The sequence below is a fragment of the Coregonus lavaretus genome (genome assembly GCF_964263955.1).
Source record: "Coregonus lavaretus genome assembly, chromosome: 20".
In the NCBI taxonomy this organism is placed as follows: Eukaryota; Metazoa; Chordata; class Actinopteri; order Salmoniformes; family Salmonidae; genus Coregonus; species Coregonus lavaretus.
In genome coordinates, this window is record NC_140007.1 from 25,852,956 (window position 1) to 25,873,094 (window position 20,139).

General features: G+C 45.6%; 1 protein-coding gene across 1 annotated transcript in view; it reads left to right on the forward strand.

The window, feature by feature from the left end:
- Positions 1–7,635: 7,635 nt before the first annotated feature.
- The window catches only part of LOC311148096 (uncharacterized protein), a gene marked incomplete at its 3' end in the record, with an annotated part of 67,419 nt that continues 54,915 nt past the window's right edge, over positions 7,636–20,139 (forward strand). The window contains 5 exon segments of the mRNA XM_084185007.1: positions 7,636–7,776; positions 7,848–7,950; positions 7,953–8,550; positions 18,338–18,515; positions 18,645–18,723. Coding sequence (XP_084041133.1) covers positions 7,639–7,776; positions 7,848–7,950; positions 7,953–8,550; positions 18,338–18,515; positions 18,645–18,723 — 1,096 coding nt within the window. The 5' untranslated portion in view covers positions 7,636–7,638.

Here is a 20,139-nt window from a genome sequence, read left to right on the forward strand (position 1 = left end):
TTCCACAAAGTCAATACTTTGTAGATACACCTTTTGCAGCAATTACAGCTGCAAGTCTTTTGGGGTATGTCTCTATAAGCTTGGCACATCTAGCCACTGCTCCAGCTCCTTCAAGTTGGATGGGGTCCGCTGGTGTACAGCAATCTTTAAGTCATACCAGAGATTCTCAATTGGATTGAGGTCTGAGCTTTGACCAGGCCATTCCAAGACATTTAAATGTTTCCCCTTAAACCACTTGAGTGTTGCTTTAGCAGAATGTTTAGGGTTATTGTCCTGCTGGAAGGTGAACCTCCGTCCCAGTCTCAAATCTCTGGAAGACTGAAACAGGTTTCCCTCAAGAATTTCCCTGTATTTAGCGCCATCCATCAATCCTTCAATTCTGACCAGTTTCCCAGTCCCTGCCGATGAAAAACATCCCCACAGTGAAGCATGGTGGTGGCAGCAGGATGGTGTTCTCGGGGTGATGAGAGGTGTTGGGTTTGCGCCAGACATACAGTTGAAGTCTGAAGTTTACATACACCTTAGCCAAATACATTTAAGCTCAGTTTTTCACAATTCCTGACATTTAATCCTAGTAAGAAATACCCTTTCTTAGGTCAGTTAGGATCACCACTTTATTTTAAGAATGTGAAATGTCAGAATAATAATAGAGAGAATTATTTATTTCAACTTTTATTTCTTTCATCACATTCCCAGTGGGTCAGAAGTTTACATACACTCAATTAGTATTTGGTAGCATTGCCTTTAAATTGTTTAACTTGGGTCAAACATTTCGGGTAGCCTTCCACAAGCTTCCCACAGTAAGTTGGGTGAATTTTGGCCCATTCCTCATGACAGAGCTGGTGTAACTGAGTAAGGTTTGTAGGCCTCCTTGCTCGCACACGCTTTTTCAGTTCTGCCCACACATTTTCTATAGGATTGAGGTCAGGGTTTTGTGATGGCCACTCCAATACCTTGACTTTGTTGTCCTTAAGCCATTTTGCCACAACTTTAGAAGTAGGCTTGGGGTTATTGTCCATTTGGAAGACCCATTTGCGACCAAGCTTTAACTTCCTGACTGATGTCTTGAGATGTTGCTTCAATATATCCACATAATTTTCCTTCCTCATGATGCCATCTATTTTGTGAAGTGCACCAGTCCCTCCTGCAGCAAAGCACCCCCACAGCATGATGCTGCCACCCCCGTGCTTCCGGTTGGGATGGTGTTCTTCGGCTTGCAAGCCTTCCCCTTTTTCCTCCAAACATAACGATGGTCATTATGGCCAAACAGTTCTATTTTAGTTTCATCAGACCAGAGGACATTTCTCCAAAAATAACGATCTTTGTCCCCATGTGCAGTTGCAAACCGTAGTCTGGCTTTTCTATGGCGGTTTTGGAGCAGTGGCTTCTTCCTTGCTGAGAGGCCTTTCAGGTTATGTCGATATAGGACTCGTTTTACTGTGGATATAGATACTTTGTACCTGTTTCCTCCAGCATCTTCACAAGGTCCTTTGCTGTTGTTCTCCTTCCTGAGCGGTATGACGGCTGCGTGGTCCCATGGTGTTTATACTTGCGTACTATTGTTTGTACAGATGAACGTGGTACCTTCAGGCATTTGGAAATTGCTCCCAAGGATGAACCAGACTTGTGGAGGTCTACACATTTTTTTTCTGAGGTCTTGGCTGATTTCCTTTGATTTTTCCATGATGTCAAGCAAAGAGGCACTGAGTTTGAAGGTAGGCCTTGAAACACATCCACAGGTACACCTCCAATTGACTCAAAGGATGTCAATTAGCCTATCAGAAGCTTCTAAAGCCATGACATCATTTTCTGGAATTTTCCAAGCTGTTTAATGGCACAGTCAACTTAGTGTATGTAAACTTCTGACCCACTGGAATTGTGATACAGTGAATTATAAGTGAAATAATCTGTCTGTAAACAATTGTTGGAAAAATTACTTGTGTCATGCACAAAGGAGATGTCCTAACCGACTTGCCAAAACTATAGTTTGTTAACAAGAGTGGTTGAAAAACAAGCTTTAATAACTCCAACCTAAGTGCATGTATACTTCCGACTTCAACTGTAGCGTTTTCCTTGATGGCCAAAAAGCTCAATTTTAGTCTCATCTGACCAGAGTACCTTGTTCCATATGTTTGGGGAGTCTCCCATATGCCTTTTGGCGAACACCAAACTTGTTTGTTTATTATTTTCTTTAAGCAATGGCTTTTTTTCTGGCCACTCTTCCGTAAAGCCCAGCTCTGTTGAGTGTACGGCTTAAAGTGGTCCTATGGACATTTACATTTAAGTCATTTAGCAGACGCTCTTATCCAGTGCGACTTACAAATTGGTGCATTCAATTTAGGATAGCCAGTGGGACAACCACATCTTGATCACAGTAAGTACACTTCTTCAAACAAGCAGCTGTGAGCAAAGTCAGTGCAATCAGGGACAACTACATCTCGATCACAATAAGTACATTTCTTTAAACAAGTCAGTGCTAGCAGGTGAAATAAGTCAGGTGTTAGTTTAGACAAAAGACAGTGGTAGTAAAGGGGGGGTAGAAGGATTACTATTCCAGGTATTCCTTAAAGAGGTAGGGTTTCAAGTGTCTCTGGAAGGTGGTCAGTGACTCCGCTGTCCTGGCATCGTGGGGGAGTTTGTTCCACCATTGGGTGCCAGAGCAGCGAATAGCTTTGACTGGGCTGAGCGGGAACTGTGCTTCCGTAGAGGTAGGGGGGCTAGCAGGCCAGAGGTGGATGAACGTAGTGCCCTCGTTTGGGTGTAGGTTCTGATCAGAGCCTGAAGGTAAGGAGGTGCCGTTCCCCTCACAGCTCCGTAGGCAAGCACCATGGTTTTGTAGTAGATGCAAGCTTCAACTGGAAGCCAGTGGAGTGTGCGGAGGAGCGGGGTGACGTGAGAGAACTTGGGAAGGTTGAACACCAGATGGGCTGCAGCGTTCTGGATAAGTTGCAGGGGTTTAATGGCACAGGCAGGGAGCCCAGCCAACAGCGAGTTGCAGTAATCCAGACGGGAGATGACAAGTGCCTGGATTAGGACCTGTGCCGCTTTCTGTGTAAGGTAGGGTCGTACTCTGCGAATGTTGTAGAACATGAACCTGCAGGATCGGGTCACCGCTTTGATGTTAGCAGAGAACGACAGGGTGTTGTCCAGGGTCACGCCAAGGTTCTTTGCACTCTGGGAGGAGGACACAATGGAGTTGTCAACCGTGATGGCGAGATCATGGAGCGGGCAGTCCTTCCCCGGGAGGAAGAGCAGCTCCGTCTTGCTGAGGTTCAGCTTGAGGTGGTGGACAGATACTCCAATCTCGGCTGTGGAGCTTTGCAGCTCCTTCAGGTTTATCTTTGGTCGGCCCTCTCTTGGCAGGTTTGTTGTGGTGCCATATTCTTTCAATTTTTTAATAATGGATTGAATGGTGCTCCGTGGGATGTTCAAAGTTTCTGATATTTTTTTATAACCCAAACCTAATCTGTACGTCTCCACAACTTTGTCCCTGACCTGTTTGGAGAGCTCCTTGGTCTTCATGGTGCCGCTTGCTTGGTGGTGCCTCTTGCTTAGTGGTGTTTCAGAACAGGTGTATATATACTGAGATCATGTGACAGATCATGTGACACTTAAATAAAGTCCACCTGTGTGCAATCTAACTAATTATGTGACTTCTGAAGGTAATTGGTTGCACCAGATCTTATTTAGGGGCTTCATAGCAAAGGGGGTGAATACATATGCACGCACCACTTTTCCGTTATTTATTTTTTAGAATATTTTGAAACATGTTATTTTTTTCATTTCACTTCACCAATGTCCATTACATGAAATCCAAATAAAAATCCATTTAAATTACAGATTGTAATGCAACAAAATAGGAAAAACGCCAAGGGGGATGAATACTTTTGCAAGCCACTGTATTTTACCAAGAAGGAGAGTGATGGAGTGCTGCATCAGATTACATTGCCTCCATAGTCCCCAGACCTCAACCAAATTGAGATGGTTTGGGATGAGTTTGACTGCAGAGTGAAGGAAAAGCAGCCAACAAGTGCTCAGCGTGTGGGAACTCCTTCAAGACTGTTAGAAAAGCATTCCAGGTGAAGCTGGTTGAGAGAATGCCATGAGTGTGCAAAGCTGTCATCAGGGCAAAGGGTGACTATTTGAAGAATCCCAAATATAAAATATATTTTGATTTGTTTAACACTTTTTTGGTTACTACATGATTCCATATGTGTTATTTCATAGTTTATGTCTTCACTATTATTCTACAATGTAGAAAATAGTAAAAATAAAGAAAAACCCTTGAATGAGTAGGTGTTCTAAAACTTTTGACCGGTAGTGTATTTTCAGACTTTTTCTGCTATATGTTTTCTATGACCAGTTTTCCATCTGTTTGACCAGAAATCCAAGCTTTTGCTTTTTCTGAATTTTTAGGATGGAAAATGGTTGAACTTTTTATATATGCCTTAATTTCTGAAAAATATATACTCTTAGCTTTCATTTGACACCAATTTGAATGTGGTCCTAAGAACTTCAAGGTTATTGCTCATAGGGCTTTTTAAATGGATATGCTCTTTAACCAGAAATAAGCTAGTGGTTTATTTGCAGTATGGTTAGTACTGCTTTTTACCTATTATTCGTGCTTACTAGTACTGCTACTGGTTGTTGTCTGTATGGTTAGTAAGTAACATACAGGCTACTGTAACCTCCTGTAGTCTGAAGTGATAGCTTTTTTTACTGTGTGGAGGCTGGATGGGGGGCGTGAGTAAGGCTGTTATCAGGCCCAGCAGTGCTGAACCGGGCAGGGTCCAGACCTGTGTGGGAAAGGGCAGGGCTGGGTTCTCTTTGAACGTTGCCCATCGAAGGCTTGCTCCTCCAGGGTAGATAACTTTGTTCTGGGCTCGGAGAGATGACATCATGAAGGATGGTGATGAAGATGTCGTCGCAGAGACGGGAAGTGTAATCTGCTGCCCTTCACTAACAATGGCTCCCAGAGGACACGCGCACACACACACACACACACACACACACACACACACACACACACACACACACACACACACACAGAACAGGGCTAACATAATATTTACATTATGATTGGTGCTCCAGGCCAGAACTCACGGTCCACTTCAGATCCATTTTCTCCCGGATATTTTCAAAGAAAAGTTCCTAATTAAATACAATAATTATGTATTCTGTAAGACAATTCAAATTGAGAGATCATGAGAGAGGAAACTTCTAATAATGTTGGATAAATGTGTTCTGAAAGTTGTTATGAATGATACTGCAACACTCATGAAGTTGTTATGACTGATTTTTATAAAGATGTATGAATGCCTTATGTATACCCCCTTCAAGTGAAATGTTACCCAGACATTCAGGGATCCCTTATCTCCTGTGTCTACTCATCCAATGGGGCTACCTCCAGGGCCGGATTACCAAATGGGCACGTGCCCCGGGGCCTCCAACCTCCAGGGGGCCCCCAGGTCGGTGCCCCGGGGCCCCAAATGCGGTAGTCCAGCCCTGGACCATGTTGGGTGCCAGGGATGGTGGTGGTGTGTGTATTTCGGATGGGAGGTGTTTAAAAGGCAGACACAGTGGCACAATTTAGCCATATCATATAGAAGTGAGGGACTGCAAATTACAGGGGTGTATCTACTCACAAAAACAAAAGCCTGTTAAACTTCAAGTTTAAATATTGGAGCTACATTTAAACCACTCTCAACAAAGATTTAATTTCATCTGGAATATTTTCACTTTAAGTATGACCATACAGTTTATATATTGTATGAAGAAATTAGACTGACAACCCATTTTGATCATCACAATAATCTTTTTTTTACTTTTAGTACATAAAGTTGAAAGTTTAGTTAGTTATCTACTTATAGTATAGTTAGTTATTTAAATACTCTAATTGTGTTAGTTCTTAAAATATGCATCTAATAGTACATAATTACATGCTCTTATATCAGTCATCAGTCAAGAAGAGGGTGTCTTGTCCTGCTCCTGAAATCTGCTCCTGCATTCATCTCAGTCATCAGCAACAGACCATTGGGGTAGGTGCATGTCTGACATCAATCTGTGCACAATTACAATGATAATTTAACATGGTCAATAAAAAAATAATATATATAACATAAACACACTGTTGACACATAGGCTATGGTGTAATGGAATGTTTTGCCTTGTGTAGGTTTTGACACTCGTATGTAGGTGTCATAACCAGCTATAAAATAACACAATATATGTCACAACAGGTCTAAATATGTGTGTCATGATAGTGTTCTGACCATATTATAATAGGTTCTGTCAGCTGTTATGGCATATTATGACATGGTTATGACCGTGTCATAACGTGTTATGACGCTGGGTGTCAAGTAAAGTGTTACCGAATAAACACATATGAATATGCCAGTGCTTCCTCCTTTTGCACTGTATACAGTCCATACACTCCATCTACATTCCACAAGGCAGTAACTTGTCTAACATCAGCCACTTATTCTGCACTTACTTCCAATTCGTATTTACAATCACATTCTCAACTAATTTAGCAGCAATATGTTCCATTATAGTGCATGACCTTGATATACACTTCTTAATTTTCACAGTCTAGACACACACACACACACACACAAACAAACAACAATATAAGACTTACAGCGGCACCTCCATTTTTGCACCATCTTCATTATCTTGTCTTGTCTTGGAGTCATAGCCCGAGTGGAAAACCTAATGAAAAACAATTAAACAGCCCCGGGGTTACAGAGCAATTGTAATAACGATTAACCACACAAATGAACTCATTAATTTGATGCGACGAAAATGTTTTTCCCTCTCCTGTTCATGTTGCGATAAACGGAAATGTTAGATAGAAAGACCTGTTGGCCTAGCTGTCTTCGCAGTCTACACTGCTCTGCCTGTGTTTTTTTTTACAGGGTTGGTATAGGGGTTGAAGGGTTGTAGTTGTCTCCACATAAACCTTTTTGTATGGGGATAAATCATCTCTGAACTCACCACTGTACTGGTGGAACTCTTTTATGACTTCCTGCCAGAGGCAGTGTATGCATACAAAATATCTCTCTCTCTCTCTCAAAAAAAAAAAAAACTCTGTCAATCTCTTGCTTGCTGGAAGCACTGTCATTTTCCATGAAAGGCCAGTCTCTTTACATGTGTGTGTAGACGTCCAATTATTTTACCTTCTTACTCTTTTTCTCACCATTGTCTACTGCATGGCCTGGCTCAGGCACTGAACTGAATTAACATAAACCCCAGATTACCTATATTTCACATCCTTCAAAGGGATGACACAAAATGATGTCATCGCTGACTCAAATGCAACAGTGGAATCATTTCTCCATCCATCCAAACGATGCTGAATCAGCCAGCAATGATATTGCCTCCTATGTGCGGAGGGGCATGCTGAGACGGAAGCTTACTCCAGGTCCCTCTCTCCCTCTCACTTTGAAGTTCTCTCCTTGTGGAGAAGGTTTTGCGCTGTCAAGTGGGATTTGCATACATGATGAGAATAATTGGCTGTCTGAAATGGGACACTTGTAGAAGGATTATTTATTTTACTGACTGGCCAAAAAATGTGTGTGTTGCTAAAAATAGCTCTCCCCATCCACTCCTCGCTGCTTTACTTTTAGGTTCTCCCCCATGGTTTTGCTCTACCTCAGTACCGTCATCCCCTCAATTTGGTTCCTGGAGCTCAGCCTGCTGCAGTACAAGCTCCTGGTCAACATCTCCTCTGGCCTCGAGCTAGAGGAGCTGCTGGCTCACATCCCCATCTCAGCAGTAGGTGTCACACCACAAAACACACAGCAACTTTCATCTAATCTCATTGTGTTTTGTGTTGACTGACACAGGACATTTTGCAGCTGGGCCCAGAAAATTGTGTGGCTGCGCTGGAGCAGACCATGCTCATCGTGCTGGTTCTGGGCCGCTGGCTCATGCCCAAAGGGGACATGTCCCAGACCAGCTCTCCCAGCTCCTCATGGCCTACGTGGGCCTGGGTGCCGACATCCTGGACATCTTTGACACCTTCAAGGAGCCCGAGGTCAAGACCAACTCCTGGGCCATCATGCAGTTCCCCTTGGTCCTCACCCAGACCAGACCCCCCAAGGCCCAGCCCCAGCCTGGCTCGTCCCAGCCTGGCTCGTCCCAGCCTGGCTCGTCCCAGTGGAGCCTCTCTCAGGGGGTAAGCGTGGCTGTGGTCGAGAGGATGCCTGGAGCTCCCTCCTCCTGCTATCCAGTGCTATGCTATTCCAGTGAAGTCTGGAACTTGCTGTTGACTGTGGGGCTCCAGGATGGGATGTTCCTCGTCTACCGCCTCTACCTCATGATCAGGCAGAACGTGCTCAACCAGCTGATGATCTTCTTCACCTGCAAGAACATTCTTGTTGTCCTGCTGGAGGTCTACAGGATCTTTGTGGTGCAGTGTGAGCAGCAGGAGGAGGCATTCCTAAGGGGGCTGGAGACGTGTGCAATGCCCTGGTGCCAACAAGCCCAGGAGGAGGTGGTGGTGTGGGAGGAGGACAGGAGAGCGGAGAACAAATCTGGCCAACAGAGGTGGGGGGAGAGGGAGAGAGGGAGAGAGATAATTAGATCAGAGTGGTTGCCAGGTGTAGAGAGCATATACAGTGAGGGAAAAAAGTATTTGATCCCCTGCTGATTTTGTACGTTTGCCCACTGACAAAGAAATGATCAGTCTATAATTTTAATGGTAGGTTTATTTGAACAGTGAGAGACAGAATAAGAACATAAAAATCCAGAAAAACGCATGTCAAAAATGTTATAAATTGATTTGCATTTTAATGAGGGAAATAAGTATTTGACCCCTCTGCAAAACATTACTTAGTACTTGGTGGCAAAACCCCTGTTGGCAATCACAGAGGTCAGATGTTTCTTGTAGTTGGCCACCAGGTTTGCACACATCTCAGGAGGGATTTTGTCCCACTCCTCTTTGCAGATCTTCTCCAAGTCATTAAGGTTTCGAGGCTGACGTTTGGCAACTCGAACCTTCAGCTCCCTTCACAGATTTTCTATGGGATTAAAGTCTGGAGACTGGCTAGGCCACTCCAGGACCTTAATGTGCTTCTTCTTGAGCCTTTGTTACCTAGGCCGTGTGTTTTGGGTCATTGTCATGCTGGAATACCCATCCACGACCCATTTTCAATGCCCTGGCTGAGGGAAGGAGGTTCTCACCCAAGATTTGACGGTACATGGCCCCGTTCGTTGTCCTGTCCCCTTAGCAGAAAAATACCCTCAAAGCATAATGTTTCCACCTCCATGTTTGACGGTGGGGATGGTGTTCTTGGGGTCATAGGCAGCATTCCTCCTCCTCCAAACACGGCGAGTTGAGTTGATGCCAAATTTTGGTCTCATCTGACCACAACACTTTCACCCAGTTCTCCTCTGAATCATTCAGATGTTCATTGGCAAACTTCAGACGGGCATGTATATGTGCTTTCTTGAGCAGGGGGACCTTGCGGGCGCTGCAGGATTTCAGTCCTTCACGGCGTAGTGTGTTACCAATTGTTTTCTTGGTGACTATGGTCCCAGCTGCCTTGAGATCATTGACAAGATCCTCCCGTGTAGTTCTGGGTTGATTCCTCACCGTTCTCATGATCATTGCAACTCCACGAGGTGAGATCTTGCATGGAGCCCCAGGCCGAGGGAGATTGACAGTTATTTTGTGTTTCTTCCATTTGCGATTATAATCGCACCAACTGTTGTCACCTTCTCACCAAGCTGCTTGGCAATGGTCTTGTAGCCCATTCCAGCCTTGTGTAGGTCTACAATCTTGTCCCCGACGTCCTTGGAGAGCTCTTTGGTCTTGGCCATGGTGGAGAGTTTAGAATCTGATTGATTGATTGCTTCTGTGGTCCTCTGTAGCTCAATTGGTAGAGCATGGCGCTTGTAATGCCAGGGTAGTGGGTTCGATCCCCGGGACCACCCATACGTAAAAATGTATGCGCACATGACTGTAAGTCGCTTTGGATAAAAGCGTCTGTTAAATGGCATATTATATTATTCTATGGACAGGTGTCTTTTATACAGGTAACAAGCTGAGATTAGGAGCACTCCCTTTAAGAGTGTGCTCCTAATCTCAGCTCGTTACCTGTATAAAAGACACCTGGGAGCCAGAAATCTTTCTGATTGAGAGGGGGTCAAATACTTATTTCCCTCATTAAAATGCAAATCAATTTATAACATTTTTGACATGTGTTTTTCTGGATTTTTATGTTGTTATTCTGTCTCTCACTGTTCAAATAAACCTACCATTAAAATTATAGACTGATCATTTCTTTGTCAGTGGGCAAACGTACAAAATCAGCAGGGGATCAAATACTTTTTTCCCTCACTGTATGATGCTGTGAGGCATGACTTGAGCCTTAGGGGGAATCTCCTTCACACACCAAGAGTCAAGCTGAACAGATCTGCCAACTCTATAACCTCCAGTTGAAAAGTGTACCATGAAGAGACTCAATACCAAGAAGTAGAGTAGACCACTGAGCAAGGGGAGTCCCTGAAGATTTGATCACACAATATTATGTAATTCCCATGATAAAGATAAAGACAAGAGAGGGTGAGAGCTGCACCTTCCATGAACAGTATCACATGACATATAACATGTTCACCAAGTTCACTAGGACCCAAGTCACACTTGTGAATATCTCTGTGACCGTCTTTGTATTGTATAAAATGTTATGTGTATTACTTAGGTATTGTGCCTTTTTTTTATGTGTCCTTTGGAACTATCTCACTTTGTATGTCTCAATTGGAAATTGTATACTTTTGTTACAATATACATTGAGACATAGGTATCATAGGTTAGTGTGTCACTTTTTGGTTTGGATGATGATGATGGTGATGGTGATGGTAAAGGTTTTGAGAGATCTGTGTCTTTTTTTAAATCAACGTTGTTCCAGTAAATGCTTTCAAGCGTTACGCATTGAGAAATACATTTTTAAACAATCCTTTCTCTTTCTACCATGAGATGGCAGTATTACCAAGTCAAACAAACCACAACTTGTCTGTTCATCAAATTAAAACATACATGCCAATGAGACAGACCATTCCACGCACAACATTCCCCCGATATTAACAATATTCATAGTGGTCTTATATAGTTTGTACTTCACCATTCCCATCATTTGACATGCGCTCCCTTCCATAGATCTTATGGCGCCGGAGGGAATGTGCTGTTTCGTTAGTTTTTTCGCGTTGTTTGTAACTTATTTTTTAACTTATTGTGTACATAATGTTGCTGCTACCGTCTCTTATGACTGAAAATAACTTTTGGACATCAGAACAGCGATTACTCACCTCTCACTGGACAAAGGTTTCTTCTTTAATGAGTCCGACGCGAAGGATATACTGCTTTCTCGGGAACGGGCCCTAATCCCTGTCATTTGCATGAAGAAAAGAGGGAGAAAAAGGGGGCAAAGGTCGGGCTGCTTTCTGAGAATTTATAGGTGAGTGAGTGTGTAAACTTCCACTACCATCCGTTCTATCATTGGAGAAAACAAATGGATGATCTACGATCATGAATATTCTACCAACGGGACATAAAAAACTGTAATATCTTATGTTTCACTGAGTCGTGGCTGAACAACGACACGGATAATATAGAGCTGGCGGGATTTTCCATGCATCGGCAGGACAGAGAAGCTACATCTGGGGCGGGGGGGTGTGTCTATTTGTCAATAACAGCTGGTGCGGGATGTCTAATATTAAAGAAGTCTTGAGGTATTGCTCGCCTGAGGTAGAGTACCTCATGATAAGCTGTAGACCACACTATCTACCAAGAGAGTTCTCATCTATATTATTCGTAGCCGTCTATTTACCACCACAAACCGATGCTTGCACTAAGACTGCACTCAACGAGCTGTATAAGGCCAAAAGCAAACAAGAAAATGCTCATCCAGAAGCGGCGCTCATAGTGGCCGGGGACTTTAATGCAGGCAAACTTAAATCCATTTTACCTCATTTCTACCAACACGTCACATGTGCAACCAAAGGGAAAAAAACTCTAGACCACCTTTACTCCACACACAAAGCTCTCCCTCGCCCTCCATTTGGCAAATCTGACCATAATTATATCCTCCTGATTACTGCGTACAAGCAAAAACTAAAGCAGGAAGTACCAGTGACTCGCTCAATACGGAAGTGGTCAGAGGACGCGGATGCTAAGCTACAGGACTGTTTTGCTAGCACAGACTGGAATATGTTCCGGGATTCATCCAATGGCATTGAGGAGTATGCCACCTCAGTCATCGGCTTCATCAATAAGTGCATCAACGACATCGTCCTCACAGTGACCGTACGCTAAAGGCTAGGGCTGCCACTTTCAAGGAACGGGACACTAATCCGGATGCTTATAAGAAATCCCGCTACGCCCTCAGACGAACCATCAAACAGGCAAAGCGTCAATACAAGATTAAGATTAAATCCTACTGCACCGGCTCTGACGCTCGTCGGACGTGGCAGGGCTTGCAAACTATTACGGACTACAAAGGGAAACCCAGCCACGAGCTGCCCAGTGACGCGAGCCTACCAGACGAGCTAAATGCCTTTTATGCTTGCTTCGAGACAAGCAACACTGAAGCATGCATGAGAGCACCAGCTGTTCTGGACGACTGTGTGATAACGCTCTCGGTAGCCGATGTGAGCAAGACTTTTAAACAGGTCAACATTCACAAAGCCGCGTGGCCAGACGGATTACCAGGACGTGTACTCAATGCATGCGCAGACCAACTGGCAAGTGTCTTCACTGACATTTTCAACTTCTCCCTGACCGAGTCTGTAATACCAACATGTTTCAAGCAGACCACCATAGTCCCTGTGCCCAAGGAAGTGAAGGTAACCTGCCCAAATGATTAGCGCCCCGTAGCACTCACGTCAGTAGCCATGAAGTGCTTTGAAAGGCTGGTCATGGCTCACATCAACAGCTTCATCCCAGATACCCTAGACCCACTCCAATTCGCATAACGCCCCAACAGATCCACAGATGACGCAATCTCAATCGCACTCCACACTGCCCTTTCCCACCTGGACAAAAGGAACACCTATGTGAAAATGCTGTTCATTGACTACAGCTCAGCGTTCAACATCATAGTGCCCACAAAGCTCATCACTAAGCTAAGGACCCTGGGACTAAACATCTCCCTCTGCAACTGGATCCTGGACTTCCTGATGGGCCGCACCCAGGTGATAAGGGTAGGCAACAACACGTCTGCCACGCTGATCCTCAACACTGGGGCCCCTTAGGGGTGCGTGCTTAGTCCCCTCCTGTACTCCCTGTTCACCCACGACTGTGTGGCCAAACATGACTCCAACACCATCATTAAGTTTGCTGACAACCCAACAGTGGTAGGCCTGATCACCGACAACAATGAGACAGCCTATAGGGAGGAGGTCAGAGAACTGGCAGTGTGGTGGCAGGACAACAACCTCTCCCTCAATGTGAGCAAGACAAAGGAGCTGATCGTGGACTACAGGAAAAGGCGGGCCGAACAGGCCCCCATTAACTTCGACTGGGTTTGTAGTGGAGCAGTTTCAAGAGAGTTTCAAGGTCCTTGGTGTCCACATCACCAACAAACTTTCATGGTCCAAACACACCAAGACAGTCGTGAGGAGGGCCCGACAACACCTTTTCCCCCTCAGGAGACTAAAAAAGTTCTACAGCTGCACCGTCGAGATCATCCATCCATGGCAACTGCTCGGCATCTGACCGTAAGGCACTACAGAGGGTAGTGCGTATGGCCCAGTACATCACTGGGGCCAAGCTTCCTGCCATCCAGGACCTATATACTAGGCAGTGTCAGAGGAAAGCCCCAAAAATTGTCAAAGACTCCAGTCACCCAAGTCATAGACTTCTCTCTCTGCTACTGCATCGCAAGCAGGTACCGGCGCGCCAAGTCTAGGACCAAAAGGCTCCTTAACATCTTCTACCCCCAAGTTCATCAAAATGCCACCCAGACTATTTACATTGACCCCCCCTCACCATTTGCTTTTACACTGCTGCTACCCGCTGTCTATTATCTATGCATAGTCACTTTACCCCTACCTACATTTACAAATTACCTTGACTAACCTGTACCCCCGCACATTGACTCAGTACTGGTACCCCCTGTATTTAGCATCGTTATTGTTATTTTATTGTGTTACTTTTTATAATTTTTTACTTTAGTTTATTTTGTAAATATTTGTTTATTTGGTAAATATTTTCTTAACTCTTTCTTGAACTGCATTGTTGGTTAAGGGCTTGTAAGTAAGCATTTAATGGAAAGGTCTACACCTGTTGTATTCGGCGCATGTGACAAATAAAGTTTGATTTGATTTGATAAAACTGGGCGGAATTAAGACTAGGCGGCACAGTACTACTGATACACTATATGACCAAATGTATGTGGACAACTGCTCTTTGAACATCTCATTCCAAAATCATGGGCATTAATATGGGGTTGGTCCCCCCTTTGCTGCTATAACAGCCTCCACACTTCTGGGAAGGCTTTCCACTAGATGTTGGAACATTGCTGCGGGGACTTGCTTCCATTCAGCCACAAGAGCATTAGTGACGTCGGGCACTGAGGTTGGGCGATTAGGCCTGGCTCGCAGTCAGTGTTCCAATTCTTCCCAAAGGTGTTCAAGGGGATTGAGGTCAGGGCTCTGTGGAGGCCAGTCAAGTTCTTCCACACCAATCTCATCAAACCATTTCTGTATGGACCTTGCTTTTTGCACGGGGCATTGTCATGCTGAAACAGGAAAGGGCCTTCCCCAAACTGTTGCCACAAAGTTGGAAGCACAGAATCGTCTAGAATGTAATTGTATGCTGTAGCGTTAAGATTTCCCTTCACTGGAACTAAGGGGCCTAGCCCGATCCATGAAAAACAGCCCCAGACCATTATTCCTCCTCCACCAAACTTTACAGTTGGCGCTATGCAATCGGGCAGGTAGCATTCTCCTGGCATCCGCCAAACCCAGATTCGTCCGTTGGACTGCCAGATGGTGAAGTGTGATTCATCACTCCAGAGAACGCATTTCCACTGCTCCAGAGTCCAATGGCGGCGAGCTTTACACCACTCCAGCCGACACTTGGCATTGTGCATGGTAAGCTTAGGCTTGTGTGCGGCTGCTCGGCCATGGAAACCCATTTAATGAAGCTACAAACGAACAATTATTGGGCTGACATTGCTTCCAGAGGCAGTTTGGAACTCAGTAGTGAGAACAGACTATTTTTACGCACTACGCACTTCAGCACTCGGCGGTCCCGTTCTGTGAGCTTGTGTGACCTACCACTTCGCGGCTGAGCCACTGTTGCTCCTAGATGTTTCCACTTCACAATAACAGACCTTACAGTTGATCGAGGCAGCTCTAGCAGGGCAGAAATTTGATGAACTGACTTGTTGGAAAGGTGGCATCCTATGACGGTGCCTCGTTGAAAGTCCCTGAGCTCTTTAGTAAGGACATTCTACTGCCAATGTTTGTTTATGGAGATTGCATGGCTGTGTGCTCATACACCTGTCAGCAACGGGTGTGGCTGAAATAGCCGAATCCACTAATTTGAAGGGGTGTCCAAATACTTTTGTATATATAGTGTATATTGTCTATGGTGATGTGCCTATTACAATGTTCATTTCACAGTAGCATCAAGTTTTTCATGTAAACTTGGGGCCATTTTCAGACATCACTGCTTTTGGATTCATCTGCGGATATAGTGATATTATAATTTTATGGTATACTTTAATTTATTTGATTTTGATTAACACATTCAAAGCTAAAAGCTGAATTGCTATATATACACATGACCTAGGCTGAAATAATCCAACAACGACAAAATATTTGGGATCTGGCTATTCCTGGGGCTTGGGTGAGGATCTTACAGGTGGCAGCCCACTTCGCTCTGATGAGCTCAATGTATACAGTCAACTGTCAACTATCAATGGTTATCGTACTCTAAGACAAAACACACTGAAACCCAGCAAACAGGCTCTATGACACTCAAACATGTAAAAAGCTTGTGCGGCGCTCCTCGAAATACCTCATTCTAAAAGAACCAAGCCTTTACATTGACAATCATTCTAACGCCTAACTGCTTATATTGACAGTGACATTATATATAACTTTAAGGTTTAAATTGGTGTCCAGATAGAGCCCTTAAAGCCTTGTCTCATCTTTAAATCTTAAAGTGCTGTCTTACCCGCTGTAAAACAGTGGCAGGAGATGAGCAGCAGGTGTTCCTGATGAGGAATTTGAGTTCAATTCACTCCTATTACAGCCCTCTGTGTCTGTTGGCAGTCAAATAGCTCCGCTCCACCACCCAGAGTACAGGAGAGGAGAGTGACAGCCTGTCAGCACTAGAAGGCAGTGTTTTGCTTCCAGTAAGCTGATTGAATTGGTGGAGAGAGGAAAAAAATATGTAATAATGCATCATTAATCTGTGAAAATATGTGTGACAAGTCGGAGGCATCCTATACATCGGGGGGGGGAGAGGTAGAAAGAAAGAGAGAGAGAGAGAGAGAGAGAGAGAGAGAGAGAGAGAGAGAGAGAGAGAGAGAGAGAGAGAGAGAGAGAGGCATACAGAGGCAGACAGAGAGAGAGAATGAGAGAATGAGAGAGGGGAAGTGAAAAAGACAGACAGAAAAAGGCAGAGAGGAGAGAACGAGAGAGTGACATATTTCTGGAATGGAAACGAGAGAGCCTTTCTAGAGAACGGTTAAAGAGCTGTATTCTCTGTGTTTTTGTTGTGACACATTGGTTGAAATTATCCATGGAGGACTGACTTTCACTTGAGAGATAAACATTTATAACGAAACGTACAGAGACGTCATGTCTGCCCAAATGCAGCATTCACTTAAATGTCAGATACAGATTGACCAAAATGTCAGCGCACTCTCTAGACCGTCAAAGGAATCAAGTGACACAAGCTGATGTACAATGTGGCTTCTTTAAGTCTAAGTGGCTTTTTCTAATGCACCTATATGGATTTGTATAAGAGAGAGCGTGATCATGGCAGACAATTGCATGATGAAAGATCTGCTTGCCTGAGAAGAGTCCATTTCCTCCTCAGATTAGCTGCATGCTTTAACAAGATTGTGTTGGCACGTGGGCGGATGAGACTGTCAGCTGATCGCTGCTTGTTAAACCACGGGCTGCCCTAGATAGAGAGAGAGAGAGCGAGGAGGAGAAGAGAGACAACTGCAAGCCAGCGTGCATGGTAAAATGAAATCAGCTCTCCACTTCTCAACAACTTCTTCACATGAACAACCACAGACAGACAGACAGAGAGAGAGAGAGAGAGAGACACACACGCATGCACATGCACACAAGTACACGTGCGCACGCATGGACGCACGCACACACGCACGCACGCACGCACACACACACACACACACTCTCTCAAACAAAACAGGTGAATGTCAGGGAACTGAGATCTTTCATCACTTGCCACGATTTTCCTCTCTCATCTCAAAGAATCATGAAGGACCAAACATGCAACCGTGTGCATAACAATCAGTGTGTATAATAAACCCTTTAGATAAACCTGAGGCTGTTGACAACATGCCATCTCCATGTTAAAGAGGGAGGAGAAGAGAGAACGATTGAAAACTTAAAATGAACTCGAGAAACTTCTGACTGCTGGCATACTTTCACTGCAGTAGCATCCACACGAGTTGGCAGGATAATTAGCTACATTTTATTGGTTGTCGATTGAGGATGTCGGCCAATCTTATAAGATCTCGTCTTGTGCCCACTTTTGGACTTTTGCCCTGCCCACCTGAATTACCCAGAATTTTGGGCAACCAATCGCAGCGCTCCAATGGATAGCAACCGTCATTGAGTCTGACACCTCGGACAAGCTCACGTTTAAATTGCATGAAAGCCAATGAGGGCTATGGCAAAAACAAAGTGTTTTCTTCAAAAAATAAATGTTTAAATTTAACATCGTAATTCTTCTCCATGGTGTTGAGGCGATGGGAGAAGAAGGCACAGGGATGTAACTTGAGGTCCAGAGCCGAACGCTGGGACAGGACCGCCCCCACTCCGACAGCCAAAGCATCGGCCTCCACCACGAACTGGCGGGACGGGTCAGGATGAACCAAGATGGGAGCAGTGGTGAAACGATGTTTGAGGTCCCGGAACGCCCGGTCATCAGCTGTGGACCATGTGAATGGAACCTAGGGAGAGGTGAGTGCAGACAGGGGGGAAGCCAGGGTGCTGTAACCCCGGATAAAGCGACGATAAATGTTGGCGAATCCCAGGAAACGTTGCAGCTTCACTCTGCATGTAGGTTGGGGCCAATCCACCACAGCTCTCACCTTACCGGGATCCATCTGTACACTCCCTGCAGCGATGATGTAGCCCAGGAAGGGGACGGTGGAGCGATGGAATTAGCATTTGTCCACTTTCACAAAAAGCTGCTTCTCCAGGAGGTGTTGGAGGACCTGTCGGACGTGGAGCACGTGTTCTTGGGTGGAGCGGGAGAAAACGAGAATGTCGTTGAGGCCAAATGGCATGACCAGATACTCGTAGTGACTGCTGGCCTTGTTGAAGGCAGTCTTCCACTCGTCCCCCTCCCGTATCCGCACCAGGTGAACCTGAGGAGACTTAATTAGCAGGAATTGGATCATCTCGCTGTGGTTCCCTGATACTCGTAGGTTGATGGGGGTAGTATTGTGGATGACCCGGCCTATAGAGCGCCCATCCAGCGCTCTAACGTCCAGCTCGGACACCAGGGTAGCGTCCATAATGCTCTCATCGGCCCCAGAGTCGATGAGTACCCAGAGAGATTTCAACTGGTTCCCCCAGAGCTAGATGGCGTGAAAGGGGGTGCAAGTAACGGGAGAGGAAAAGTTATCCGTATGGCCCACCAGAGTACTCGCTCCTACCGGTGAGCCTGGTCTTTTAGTGGACAAGTGGACACAAAATCACCAGTAGTCCCGCAATCCAGGCAACTCTTCGTGTGAAGCCTGTATTGCCGTTCGGCTGGAGACAGCCTAGCTCTGCCTAGTTGCATCGGCTCGGGGAGAGGTGAATCGGCAGACTTCGGAGACTCTCGGGGTAGCCTCGGGTTCTCTCGGCAACTTAGCCGTCGGGGTCTTCCGGAATGCCTCGGAGGCGAGGTGGAATCCTTCGGCGGGCGAGTGGAATTGGACTTCCTCTCCTTCCTTCGTTCCCGTAGTCTCCCATCGATCCGAATGGTCAAGGCGATGAGCGAGTCGATATCCGTTTAGTTCCCGGGCTGCAAGCTCGTCCTTTACTTCCTCCGATTCTCCGTGCAGGAATGTGTCAAACAGCTGTCACAATACCGATGTGGATGTGGTGGAGGAGTCAGGCGCAGGACACAGAGGTAAAGTCCAACAGACTTTAATAGTCACAAGTATAAGAGGAAAACCTCCGACCTTAAAACAAACAACGAGGCGAGGGAACAATTACGCATACGCGTAAACACTAAGATACAAAACAAAACGAGAGCAAACACGTAGCTCCGATACTGTGGCAGGAAACAACAACACACAAAATTACTAGAACAAAACAAGGAACTTATAGGACACGTAATCAAGACACAAATGGACACAGGTGATACAGACAGACAAAAGCAATCAAATGCAGAAACATAGAGCGGTGGCAGCTAGTACTCCGGGGACGGCGAACGCCGAAGCCTGCCCGAACCAGGAGGAGGAGCAGCCTCGGCCGAAACCGTGACAGTACCCCCCCATTGACGCGCGGCTCCAGCCGTGCGCCGACCCCGGCCTCGGGGACGGCCAGGAGGACGCGGACCCGGGCGCGTGGGATGCCCATGGTGAAACTCAGTCAGGAGGGATGGATCGAGTATGTCCCTCCTGGGCACCCAGCACCGTTCCTCCGGACCGTACCCCTCCCACTCCACGAGATACTGGAGACCACTCATCCGGCGCCTCGAGTCCAAGATGGTCCGGACCCTGTACGCCGGGGCCCCCTCGATGTCCAAAGGGGGCGGAGGGGTCTCTCCTATCTCATCTTCTTGGAGTGGGCCAGCTACCACCGGCCTGAGAAGAGACACATGGAACGAGGGGTTAATATTTTTATACTCTATAGGCAGTTGTAACCTGTAACACACCTCGTTCAATCTTCTCAGGACTTTGAAGGGCCCCACAAACCGCCGACCCAGCT